This window comes from Strix uralensis, chromosome 11 (assembly GCF_047716275.1).
Source record: "Strix uralensis isolate ZFMK-TIS-50842 chromosome 11, bStrUra1, whole genome shotgun sequence".
Lineage (NCBI taxonomy): Eukaryota > Metazoa > Chordata > Aves > Strigiformes > Strigidae > Strix > Strix uralensis.
The window spans coordinates 13,162,384-13,176,010 of record NC_133982.1 but is presented as its reverse complement, the minus strand read 5'-3'; the positions used below and the strand labels follow the sequence as shown (position 1 = coordinate 13,176,010).

At 56.5% G+C, this 13,627-nt stretch overlaps 1 protein-coding gene across 2 annotated transcripts in view; it reads right to left on the bottom strand.

Annotated features, from left to right (window-relative positions):
- PCSK6 (proprotein convertase subtilisin/kexin type 6) overlaps positions 1-6,938 on the bottom strand; it is a 37,145-nt gene extending 30,207 nt beyond the window's left edge. For both annotated transcript variants that reach the window (XR_012630494.1, XM_074881129.1), the window contains exon 1: positions 6,708-6,938. Coding sequence is in view for 1 of the 2 variants with exons in the window: in XM_074881129.1 (XP_074737230.1) it covers positions 6,708-6,932 (225 nt within the window). In the remaining variant the exon portion in view is untranslated. The remainder of the gene's footprint in view (positions 1-6,707) is intronic.
- Positions 6,939-13,627: the final 6,689 nt, after the last annotated feature.

Below are 13,627 nucleotides of genomic sequence, written 5' to 3'. Positions count from 1 at the left end.
GCTGGCACTAACCCCAGTGTCACCGCCATGGCAAACAGCGCTGGTGGCCAGATGCTGCACTGCCGCAACAGAGCCCGGAAAATATTTTTATGAATTTTCACCCATTAAATGCATCTTTTCAAACTGTCTTCCATCAGCTCCCAAGCAGAAATGATGAGCTAAAAATGAGCTCAGCAGCTGCGACAGAGCCGGGGGAGCTGTGTCTCATCGTGCTGCCTTTCCCCACCCGACACTCCGGCTTCGCCCTCACAGCAAGAACAGCCCCATAAGGAGAGGTGAACGCAATCCCTGCTAGCCCTGGGATGCTCCTGGGAACCATGGGATATAAATGTGTTTAGCCTGGAGTCAGCGACAGCAGCAGCAGGAGTCAAAAAAAATCTCCAAGCAAACCAACCATCCATCCCAAGGGATGTATAACACATGCCCCAGCCTGGAGTCCCTCCCCAGTAGTAAGTGCAGCCTGGGAGCGAAGGCAAGCTGGGAAAGGCAGCCCCACCAGCTCCTTCAGCTTGGAGAAACCCCACACTCCCCTTTTACAAGTTTTTGCCCTTTTTTCCCTTGCACGGAGCTGAAAGGTCTTGCATTTGTGGGAAAACACTGTGCCAGCCACACCATCCTGCCAAGCCCCAGGGTGGCTGCACTGCCTCCAGCCCTCTCATCCCGGAGACACCACAACTCCTCTTTTTCCATCCCAAAAGCATGGATAAAGTCCCGGGGCTATGCAATGAACCCGGTGATCTCAGCCAGGCACCATGTGATGAACATCCCAGAGGGATTCAAAGCCATAGGAATGGGAATGACCCAAGAGCTGCACTCACTGGCATGCAGCTCCCAGGTCACACAATTTCAGTACAAATTTAGTCTCTGCTGTAAATTCCCTTTTCCCTGCGGTTGTTTTTTTTTCCCCCCAAAAAAACCTGTCCCATGGCCAGGAGCTGGATGCTGCAGGGAGCCAGCAGCAGTCCCTGTGCCTGGCTCACAGGATCAGGGTGAGCCACACTACGAGCCCCCATCTGCAACCCAGGAGCCAGGGTGATGTCCCTGAGGCCACATGTGACCCAGGGGCCAGGATGACATCCCCTGAGGCCAGCCCAGGACTGGCTGCAACAGGACAGCAGGGAGAAAACAGGTTTGTCTGGACCAGATGCTGAAGCAGATGATGACAACTACTTACATGTTTATCACACTTAATACCTTGAGATGTGCCAGTGCCTCTTAGGAGCATTAAATATTTAATTAGTTTTGCTCTGCCTTTTATGCCAGAATGTCATTGCACCAACTTTACTGCCGTTAGTGTGATTTCTGTAATTTGTTTCCACTCAAGTTCATTTAAACCCTCCCTCCCACTCCCCACCACTTTTTTTCTTTGCATTAGAGCATAGCTGGGCGTTTTCTTTAACATCTACATGCAGAGCAGTTGCTCATTGCAATCTGCATTTGGCTTTTAGAAGCTATTCCTCAAATCCACTTGTACTTAGGAAAGGGAAAGAGGATGCTCCAACCACCCGGTATTTTAGGGAAACCTTGCGTGAGGCCACCCTGCCTCTTGTTCACTCTGCCTGGAAATCCCGATCCCACAGACTGGGCGGTTCAGCTCCACATCCATTGGCTCAGCCTGCAGTTTGCAGGTTTATAATATTCAGTTTATTCTCATCTCCGGTCCCTCCAGCACTCGTCGTAACAGGATCACGCTCTATAAACAAGCATCAGCTGAAGAAGTGCTTCTGTTCCCAACCGGAGCAGGCACAGAGCTTTTCAGAAATAAATGTGAAATTACCACACAATGAAAGAGGATGGGGGAAGGAGATGATCCCACCCCAGGTTCTGGGGATATGTGGCCAGAGTGGCAGGAAAACCACCCTGTACCCCAGATTCTTTATCCTCCTAGGATTTATGGAAGGAAAAAATAGGAAAACCATCTCATGTTGGGGCTAACTTGAAAGCCAGCTTCGCTCTGAGCAGAGGTTGGACCCAGTGACCTCCAGAGGCCCCCCCTTCCACCTAAGCTATTCTAAGGAGAAAAATTAAAAAATGTTATTTTTTTTAAAAATGGAAAAGTATTTGTTCTCTTCCTTGATGTTGATCAGCTAGTGAGGGCTCTGCAGTGTAACCCCTGGGGATGGGAGTATTGGAGACACCCAAAAGAGTTGGGTTTTCTCCTGCATACAGCACCAGCAAGGCCACAGCCCTACGGCCACAGCGACGGCAACGCTGGAAAACCCAGCGGAGCACCCAAGAGGCAAACAGCAGGACTTTACCAAGGGCTGATCCTTCCTGGCTACATCGATGAGCAATCATTCCCATCAGCTCCTGACCAGCCAGAAGACAGCTGCCCACGCTGAAAGGTCCCAGCTCTGCCCCAGAGGAGGTAGTCCAGGTTGCCACCAACTGTGGTTACCAAGCCCACCCACCCGAAGCCCAGGAGACCACACCGAGCAGTTCCAGACCTCCCCAGTGTGTTTGCAACTATCAACCTTGACCTCTTAGACATCTAATTTCTGCCAAGAACGTGCAGGGGAGGTCAATTTTAATTTTACAAGGGTCGATTTTAATTTTACCAATTGATTTGCAGTTTGGGGCTGAAGTTTCAGAGGGAATGTGAGATTTTTTGAGGCAACTTAAATTTGTACCTCAACAAAAATGAGATGGTTTTCTTCCCCCCTGTTAATCGAGGCAGAGGAAGCCCTGGCTGGTGCTGCCCAGCTCAGCTGGGCTGCAGGTGGAGCAAGCCAGAAGCAATGTGAACACATTTTGCACCCTGCGATGCCATTGGCACTACCCCGAGGGCCCCGCTTTCAAAGAAAAAAAAAAAATAATCACACACTTGCCAATGTCATCCAGTCAAATGGGAAAAAGTTTGAAGCTGAAGGAGCTACTCATGGCCCCTACAGGATCCAGGCAGTCAGAGAGATGTGGAGATGCATGGCAGAAGGATGAGAAGCAAGAAGTTGTAAGGGAAGAAATCCTAACTGGGTATAAAAAGAGTAATTTTTTGTGTAGGGTGGTGACTCACTGGCCTGGGGAGGTGCTGGGATCTCCATCCTTGGAGAGCTTTGAATCTCACCCAGCTGAGGCTCTGCACAGCCTAATTTAGCCTCAAAGTTAATTGGGGGGTTGGACCAGAGACCTCCAGAGGTCCCTGCCAACAGGAATTACTCTACAAATATGGTCCTTAACAGTGTTAAAAAGAGGTATAGTTGCAAGGGGTTTGGCCACCTCCTGATCTCCTTTTGCATTCCCCTTTTGCCCTTCTCCCCCAAATCCTGGTGTCACCTGTAAGCCCCCTCAAGTTGGCACTGGGGCAGGGAGAAGCACCCAGGAGATGCTCCTGCAGCAGCACCCGGCTCTCCTGAGGCACTGCCAGGCGGAGACGAGCCCAGCGCCTGCCCTGCCTCATTAACAGCCATTAGTATTTCGAGCAGGTTCAAGGTCACTTGTAGCTAATGAGACATGGCAAAGGAGAGCTTTTTGGGAGCTGGACACCACTGAGGGCAGCGCTAGAGCCAGTCAGGGCACTGCTGAGCCTGTTTCTTCCCTCCCCATCACAGCGAAGTCCTCCAGCCCAAACCAGCCAATTTCTGCAAAACAGCTGCATTGGTGCTGGTGTGCTCCAGGAAGATGGATCCGGGTGGGGAGGCAGTGCCTGCTCCCCTCCTGGGGACACCACCCATCCCCACTGGGGACAAGGGCTCCAGCTGCTGAGCTCCTGCCCTCAGGAATGTCATTCTGGGATGGTCACAGCCAGATTCAGCCCAGTAAGGACTGAGCCCAGGGCTGTGAGGACACCATTGCTCCAGCATCCCCAGATGACAGGAATCTAAGAAAGCTCCAATTCCAGCCCAAAATGAATCCTGTCCACCTCTTGCACTGCAGATGAGACTGCTAAGGATGTGCAAGCCCTCACAAAACTTACAGCATTGGACACCACATAACGAAAAACTCATATCAATCCTGTTACCGGGATAGGAACAGGCTCGTCACCACCCCGGGACAGCAGCAGAGGCACTACCCGGGGCACCGGCACCGCACAGCCCTCGCAGCGCCCTCGGCCAGGGCCTGTCCCGGCTCGCCCCAGCACAGCGTGCGAACAAAGACCGTCGGGGAGGAATGAGCAGGCGTTTAGGGGTGTAAAAGCTTTTCCTTTTGTTTGTTTGCTTCACTTAAATGGAAGTTGATGCAAATGGTTTCCCAAGGGAAATGTCACTCTGCCGTGACCCAGAAGGGTTTAAGGGTGTCTTGGTGCATGGTTTGGGCATGGGGACAGCTGGGACACAGGGCAGACACCTGTGTGTGCCAAGCCCGGCGATGCCCTTCCCAGCCAGCAGCATGCCAGGAGCCCCCGGGGTTGCATCTCGGAGGAAAAGAGGTCACCAGCCACCAGCGCAGGGCTGAGCCTTCCTGGCACCCAGCTGGGTCACTCCATGACCATCAACCCTCCACCTCCTCCCTCGCCATGCTGGACTCCACTACCTGCCTCTACCCGAACATCTCCCCAGGGCAGGGTGATGTGCCCTCGGCAGGGTTTTCCCGCAGGAAGGACCAGGCCCCTGGGAGGGCACATCTCAGCGGGGACGGTACTATCCCTGGCAGCTCCACAAGCAGAGGATGCAGCAGGGGAAGCTGGGGACACCCAGGCCCTGGCACACCATGAACTCCAAGCACAGCACAACAAACATCACTCACGAGCACACGCACACAGGGAAAGCGGTTCCTCGGGATTTGGCTGTGGATGAACTCCCGTGGGAAAAGCCCGATGGGCTCGGGGGAGCTGAAGGCAGGGTGTGTTGTGAGCAGCTGGGGAAGCCCCAACGGTGCATGAGCTCCCAGCATCCGCGGGAAAGGCGGGAGCCAGGAACACCCTGATGCAACCACAGAAATATTTCCCCTGCTCTCCAGCCTGCGCCCGGCTGCCCCGGGAAAGGGCTCGAGGGGGAGGGATGGATGCTTTGGGGGGGGCCATGTCATGCCCATGGGCCAAATACATCAGCATCGTGGAGATGAGCTCGGGAAAGCCAGGATGCTGGTGGGGAGCAGATGCTCCGCAGGGAAGGGAGCAAAACCCCAAACCAGGAGCTGACATTAGGCTGATGCAAATCGGGAGAGTGGGAAGCTCGATCAAGATATTCTCTGGCTGAACAGGGACAAACACCGAAAAGCCCTTTGGGTTGCACAACTCTGTTCACCCAGCCCTGTGAGAGAGGCATGGGAATATTAAAAGTGATTTTCCCCTTGGTGGGACGAGAGCTGAGCACGGCAGGTAGGAGACAGAGGGTGGGACGTGAGGGGTTATCCCCCATGGGAGGTCACGGACACCGGTGCAGGAGACAGTGCCCCCGATTCAGCCTCCCCTCTCCGCGACAATTTGTTTATGCAGCACCCCGTGACTTTAATTATACTTAAAAGCAGGGTTGTGATATAAAGGAAGGTTATAATTTATAGTCCAGGAGGCACCTTGGGCAGGAAGACAACCTGAAGTGCCACCCAGCCAGAAAAGCGCTGAGCAGCCGGGCGGCACGGGAGGCGATAAACTCTGGAGGAAACTCCGAGGACACCAGCCCACATTTGGATTTACAGAGAGGATGAAGAAATTGAGAGGAAAAAGAGCTGCCGTGCTGAAAGTCGCCTTTAAGCCATTCGTGTGCTGCGGGGGGATTGAAAGCAAAAGTTCTTCGTGTTCCCAAAATCTCCGAAAAACCCGGGCCAGAGAGTCCCAAGTTTGTTAAATCCATAAATGTAACTTTCCGGGATGGAAGGAACTTGTGCAATCCCCCGGCCGGTGTGGGAGCGGGCCGTGCGGGGCGAGGGCACCCCGAGGAGCCGGGGAGGGACAGGGGCCGGGGCTGCCCAGCCGCACCCCCCCGGGGCCAAAGCGCTCCACCAGCATCGCTGCATCATCCTCATCCCGACCGCTGCGGGGGCCCATCGCCCGGTCCTGGGACCCCCAGCATCACCCCGGTCCCGGGAGACCCGGCAGCTCCGCGGGACCCCCCTCTCCAGCTTCCCGAAGCCGGGACCCACGGTGCAAGACCCCCGGCAGTTCCCCGGTGCTGAGACTCACGGTGCAAGACCCCCGGGCAGCTCCCCGCTCCCGGGATTGCCCAGAGGCTCCCGCTGCCGGCACCCTCGGCACCTCCCCGGAACCCCCCGCTCCTCTCCGCTTTCGGGGCCCCCCCGGCAGCTTCCCGGTGCCGAGACTCACAGTGAGAGACCCCCGACAGCTCCCCGTTGTCGGAAACCCCCGGCAGCTCCCCGGGACCCCCGACGCCTCTCCGAATCCGAGACCCCCCGGCAGCTTCCCGAAGCCGAGACCTACAATGCGAGATCCCCAGCAGCTCCCCGGTGCAGGGAGCCCCGGCAGCTCCCCGGTACCCCCGGCGCCTCTCCAATTCCGGCACCCCCGCGGCAGTTCCCCGGTGCCGAGACTCACAGTGCAGCACCCCCGGCAGCTCCCCGGGACTCCCGGCGCCTCTCCGATTCCGGGACAGCCCCCGGCAGCTCCCCGGGTCTCCCGGCGCCTCGCCGTTCCCGGGACACCCCCCAACCCCCCGCCACAGACTCCCGGTCCAAGTCCCCCTGCAGGGAGCCGCGACAGTTCCCCGGGACCCCCGACAGCTCCGGGACCGTGGTGCAAGCCCCCCCCCTCCTTACAGCCCCCACTCCCAGTACCCCCACACCTACACCCCCCCCCACCCCCCTTTCCCCCTTACCTGCCCCAGGCTGATGTACCCGTAGGCAGCGGCGAGGCGGGCGGCCTCAGCGGGCCCCCCCCGTACCCGCACGGCCCAGTGGTTGGTATAGACGGTGCGAGAGGGCTCGGCGGCGGCCCCCCGCCCGCCCAGCGCCAGCGGCAGCGCCAGGACCAGCAGGCAGAGGCGGGCGGGGGGCGGCGGGGCGGCCGCGCTCCCCAGGCCGGGGCCGGCTGCGGCGGGCATGGTGCGCTCCGCGGTGCCGAGCTGGGCGGAGCGGGGAGCTGCGCCTTTTAAAGCGGCCCCGGAGCCCGGCGGGGGCGGGGGGATGCTCCGAGAGGGGGGGGGGGGTGGGTGGTGGGGGGTGACGGGGGGAAGGGCCCGGCCGGGCGGTAGCGCCGGGAAAACGGGCGTCCTGGGGACGGGGTGACTGCCGGGCACCCCGCCCCGTGCCCCCCTGCCTGCCGCTGGGCACCCTCCTGCGACCCCCTCAGCCCCCCTGAGACCCCTCCAACCTCCTCAGCCTCCCTTCGACCCTTCCGCCCCTCCTGCGTGCCCAGGACTGTCCCCCGGAAACCCCCCCGGTACACCTCCGCAGCCCCCCCTGCGTGCAGCTCCCCGGACAACACCCTGCAGTCCCTGAACAACCTCCTGCGTCCCCCTGCAGCCCCCCCCGGCATGTCTCCAGACAACCCCCTGTACCCCCCTGCATCACCCTTTGTATGCTGCCATTCAGCTCCCCAGAAAACCCCCTGTACCCCCCTGCATCCCCCTGCATGTCCCGGTGCCAATCCCCAGACCCCCCCCTGCACGTCCCCGGACTGCCCTCTGGGTTTCCCCCTGCATCCCCCTGCATCGTCCTTTGTGCTCCCGCATCTCTCCTGCATCCCCCAAAGCAGCCCCTCATGTATCCTCCCAGCTCTGCCTCACTCCAGTAGTCCCCTGACCCTCCCGGACAGACCTCCCCACATCCCCCCTACATCCCTTCAGCCAACTCCTCACACATCCCCCAGCTCCACTCCCCGGGTAGCCCCCTACACCCCCCTGGGCAGCCAACCTGAACCCCCCTACCACTGCAACCCCCCTGGCACTGACCCCTGGGCATCCTGCCTGCATCCCTCCACCTTTTCCCCTACATCCCCAAGGCATCTCCCCATCCCTCTGCACTACCCCCACAGGCATCTCCCACCTGCATCCCTCCAGAACTGCCCCCCATATCCCCTGGGCATCTCCCCTGCACCCCCCGCCAACTGCTCCCACACCCCTGGGCATCCCCCTGCACCCCCGGGCCAACGACAGCCAGCTCCTCGGGGGCTCAGAGGAGAAAGACCAGGACTCTTGGGGGCAAACCTCCAGAAGGGCTGGAGCACTGTCTTTGCCTCCCATGGACGCCAGCGGGGGGATGGCAGAAAGCTCGTGGGATATTAGAAAATAGGCTTTGTTAGGGAGAAGGCGGCGGCGCATACAAAGGACAGGCTCAAGAGCGGGTCAATGATGCTCTGTTCCACAGCCCTCCCTGCCAGCGCGGGCAGAGGCCGGCAGAAAGCTGACAACTGCCCTAAACGAAGCAGTGTTTCACATCAGAGCTTCACCTGCGTCGCATCAGAGCTTCAGAAATGCCCCTGTGCAGCCCCCGGGGCTTGCAGGGCCCCAGTGATGAGGCGATGAGCTGTGCCAGGCACTGCGGCTGCAACCACAGGCTCGGGCTGGGATGGCCTCGGGGTGCCTGTGATTCCTGGAGCAGGTGTCATCTATTTTCCAGGCCCTGAAGAGATTTGAAGGATATTTGGGGCACAAGCCCCAACCACCAACTAAAGCTCTTACAAGATGCCCTTGCAGCTGCCCCCAGCCCTGTCTGTCTAAATGCGAACACCTTCCCAAGCCCCAAACAGCTTTGCAAAACCCACCTAGGTGCAGCCCCCAGGTGAGGGGGGCATCTGGAAAGTGATGCCAGCAGCAGGGAGAGGGCACGGGGTGGATAGAGGGGGGCACTGAGTGCATCCTGCATCCCATCGCTGGAGCTGGAGGGGAAAATCACAGTCTCATCGCCATCGGTTTGTACTGGCCCTGCCAGCAGGCAGGAGAGTTAGTGACAACCTGAGTTAACAGGGAAGCCCCCCCCAGCTCAGTGTTGAGATTAAACCAAGGGAAATTTATGGGGAGCCTGTTCTGCATCAGACAAGGCCAAAATCCTTCAGCAGCTCCTGCACTGGGCTGGGTCTGGCCCATCTGCAGGCAGCAAATACATGGAGAGGAGCAGACGGAGGTGAGCCCGCATGCCAGAGGCAGGCTCATCCTGTGCAATTAGAAATATCAACAAAATGGGGATTTGGAGGGTTTCTGTGTACAAACAGAGGGCACTGGGGATGGGACAATTCGCTGTCACAAAGGGGAGTTTGGTGACTCTCTGTGCCTGCCATAAGCTGTTGCCCATGGAAATCACTGCAGGTATTGGTCACGGCATGTGGGGACACTGGAGCCACGTGCTGGTGTTAGGGCTCCTCATCCCGTGCATCCTCGCACGGCTGCCCCATGTGCTGCCTGGGCAGAAGCGATGGGTTTGTGAAGGGCCATTTCTTCTGATGAAGCAATGAAGGATGGTTTCTATTAGTACAAGCACTCTGCAAATCCAGTCCTTGTTTCCCATCTGGTTTACGGGCTTTTCCTCAAGTTTCCTGTTGGTTAAGGTGTGTGAGATGGATGAGCAGGGCTGGTGGGTGCTGCATGTGAGAGATGCAGAGGGGCAGAGCCAGAGGAAGGGTGAGAACAGATGAAACAAACCCCACCCCTTCAGTCTCGCAACATCCACCTCGCTCTGCCGGGGAAGGTTTGTGGGGGCTGCCCGCTGTCGGCAGGGGCTGCGAAGGAGGGAAGAGATATTGCCACAGGGAGGAGAGAAGGAGGAATGGGCTCTGGCAGCAGCAGGGAGGTCTTAGGGTTTGATGGTGGGAAAAGCCTTCTGATGGCAAAGAGAGTGAAGATGGGGAAGGAGTTGCCTGGGGGGGGATGCAAAGCCACGTCGCCTCTGCATTAGGGGATGAAAAAGGGGCAAATCCGAGGAGGGCCAGGCCGAATCCATGCCTGGGAGCACTCTACATCCCGCTGCAATGGCCCCATGGGCAACAAAACCCAGCAGCATCCTGCCTCCCAAACCTTCCATCCCAAGGCCATTGACCGCGACTCCTGATGTTTAACCCCGGGGGATATTTATCGGTACCGGTAACAACTTGTGCACTGTCGTGGGTCCAGGGGTGCCTGGCTCAGCCTGTAATAGCAGGTGAGGGGGGTAGGAGCCTTGCCCGAGCACTGGCTGAGAGCAGGGACCCATGTTTTGGTGCCCCCCACTCCCCACACTCCTCCTGCCCTCTCTCCCTCTGGCATGATTTCGAAATTCAGAGTGGATCCCCTTATGTTCTGGGTGGCAGTTTTCCTGGCCAAGCCTGTGGGATTTACCAGGGGTGTCAGGAAAACCAGACTTTGCCCCCATGTGCTTTGTAATGAATGTAGACTCGGGCAGAGGCTCCTTTTTAACTCTTTTTCTGGGATTATGTGAAAACCTGGAGAATTACTGCAAGACACAGGCGATGCAATAAATTTTGCGAGCCGAGCAGTTAAACAGAAGCCACTGCAAAGACAGCATGGAAAGAGGCGCTGCTGAACCAGTAACGTTCAAACCCTGCCAAATAAAATTTATAATAATCCTGGCATTTTTATATCTGTCCATGAATTACAGTTAAAATCCCACCACGTACCACGCACGCTCGTTGCTTCATACGGCAACGAGACTACAGCCAAGAGCTGGACGAGCAGGGGAGAACGTCATTTAAATGCTGTTTCTTTGAAAACCAAGCCCTTCTGCATCTTTTTAAGGCAAGTTTAGAAAAGGAAAGTGCAAATAAAGCACCCGAAAGCTGCTATTTTTTGCAGGGGTGGGATGGCAGGGCTGGTGCTGGGCTTCCCGCCCCGGGCAGAGGGACTGTCACCCCATCCCTGCCTGTGGCTGCGGGACAGGCAGAGGGAGCGGGGCAGTGGGAGCTGTGCCTCTGCGTGCTGAAGTGCAAGAAGTTAAGCAAACAAAAGCTGTTTTGCAAACACACATGGCCCAGAGGTGCTCCTGGGGTGCTGGGACAGGGTGGCCCCTTGGCTTGGGGGCATTGGCCAGCCAGACCCCCAGCGAGGCCAGTGGGAGCTGCCTGGTGACACCCCGCAGGGCCCCGTCTGTGGGAGCTGGGTTTTATCGGTTGCGTGATGAGGGCCTGTTGACACGGAGATTACAGCAAAAATCAGGTTAAAACCCATTTATCTGACCCGAGCGGAGCCCGTGTGCTTGTCCCAGGGACGTGCAGAGGCCTGAGTGGGGCCATCGCAATGCTGGTGGCTACAGACCTGCCGAGGCCAGAGAGCCCGGCAAACGCCGGCCACGCAGCTGCGTGTGATCGTTAATAAAGGGCACGCAGTAATTAAACCAGCACACCTGGAAATAGCTCTTTCTGTAGCTCCCAGGCTTAACCAAATGAGTGGAATTTGCGCTGGCATAATTAAAGCGATGTGGTTCACAATCTTGTCTGCACTGAGGAGTTACTCTGCAGCTTGACTCTTCGCTCTCCAGTGAAAGCCTACATGGAAAATCCAACTCTGGCTCTGACTCCAGTGCTGCCTAATCTGATTTCTCACCATCATGGTTCCCATTAACACCAGCCCATTAACACCAGTTCATTAACACCAGCCTTCAAACCAGTCTGGCAGCCGGATGCCTCCAGCATCCTCCTGCAGCCTCCCCAGCTCACTCCCAGCACACACAGCGGTGGCGGTGATGGCAAAGAACGGGGTTCATCAGTCCCATCCCCGGAGTTGTAAATCTGAAGGAGAAATCAGTATTTTTGCATTTATATTCATGTCTCTCAAACAATCTTTTTTTTTTTTTTTTGCTTGTCCTTTTAGGTGTTAACCCCAGACTCACTAGCAATCAGATGGTTTGGTTCGGTTGTATTAATGGTAAAATCCTACACATGAGTGAGCTGCTCGTGAAGCTTGCCAGTGGAAAATAAGATTTGGAGCCACCGTGGAGTGGCACCCCTGTGGCTGATGTGTCACAGCAGCACATGGGCGCTGGCAATGCCACTGCCACTGCCACCGCTCAGCAGCCACCGGCTTTGCAGCCAGGAAGCCCCGGGTGAATTCCCAGGAGATTCATGCTTGATGGAAAAATGTTGCCCCTGCCTTTTTCCTTCCCTTCCTAAATCTGGATTAAATTGTTTTCAGACCAAAGAGGTGACGTCAAATGTGTTGGAGAGGAAGGAGGGGATGTGGTGGAGGAAGGTCCAGGGAGGTGGGGGATGAGTGGCAGCTCTGCTGGCGCCCAGCCCTGCCCACAACCCAGGCATGGGGAAACTCATTTCAAAGTGTCTGAAACATTCATTTTAGCAATTTCTGATCCCTGGCACTTCTCACTGAGAAATGGAGAAAAAAGGACTCCTGCCTGTGTGGAAGGGTTCAAAACCATGGGGATGACCAAGAATGGATGTGCTAATGGTTTTCTACCATCCAGCATCCCTCCAAGCAGCAAAAAGGATTTAAAATGGAGATTAGAGAAGCTGCCCGACTGCGACGATACACTCAGGGTATGGAGAGCAGAGCATCCCCAGCACCGGTGGTTTTCACTATAATTACACCAACATCTGTCCGGCAACGGTCAGGACTTGCGCAGTCGCTGCGCTGCTCCAGGTTGGGTTGGAGATTTCCCGCAGGCTCCTTCTGCTCTGCTTTTCTGCAATTTCAGAGAAAACTAGATTTTTTTTTTTTTTTCTATCCGATACATTCTTCCTCTCTGGGAAGATTAAATCTTGATTGTCAGGAACCAGGGTAGCGGGCAAGATTTCCCAGACTAGTCAAAATGTCATCCTGGTAAAAATACTACTAATAAAAAAATAAAAAGAAAGGGCCCATGACGGACTCAGGCCTGTAAAAATATCCAAAAGATGGATCTAGATGTTTAGAAACAATTGAAGATCAGCAACAAAAGGACATTCTGTGGACTGCTGGGCCCAGCACAGACATTCATGGGGGGGGGGAATTAGAAAGTTAAAAAAAAAATTGCCTGTGTGTTTGGTCTTGAATTAAAAAGGAACAAAACCCATCTCAAATAGTTTTGGGGTTTATTCTTATTTTGGAAATTAGGGCAAGGAAAGAAAGGCCCAAGCAAGAGCTGGTGGGACGGGGAGATGCTCCAGCTCCTGCTGCATCCCTGTGAGCTGTATCAGGGGCTGTTGTGGCTCCAAATCCCCTCCCTGCCTAGTGTGTTTTGGGATCCTTGGGATGCAGGAGGGCTTATCCCCAAGGAGAGGGTGCTGGGACAGGGAGGGGACCCTGAGGATGCATCCTGGTGGCGCCCATCCCACACAACACTGCCTGCACATGGGGTAGGAATCCTTCCTCCTCCTCTCCTGGTCCCTGCTGCCATCCCGCTTCATCCGAGAGCACCGTACCAGGGAAAAGCATCGGAGCCAAGAGGGAGCTGGTAATAAACCTGGGCCAACCCAACTCCACCCCTGGAATAACAGGTCTTGGAAAAGCCGGTTACGCCGGTGCTGCGTTGAGGCCGTGTCATCACCGTGAGGGGGGAGGATATTTCGGGTTGCCCCCGAAGGAAGCACGGCTGTCACTGTTAGGATGGCAGCTCTACGGCTGAAATTTGGCTCAAAAATTGGAGTCTTGCAAGGGCTGGGGGTCACTGGGCTGTGATGGCTTCGTCAAATTGACTTACTTCTCTTACTTCATCCCCAGGTCGGGTGATGTCTGCAAGGACCTGGCTGTGACCACACAGGATGAGACCCCCCCACTGTATTTTTGCTCCCCAGCAAATCCTGTTGCGCCAGAGTGAACGCTGGGAGCTGGAACATGCAGGGAGAGAGACAAGCCTGGGGGTGGAGAGATGCAAAGAT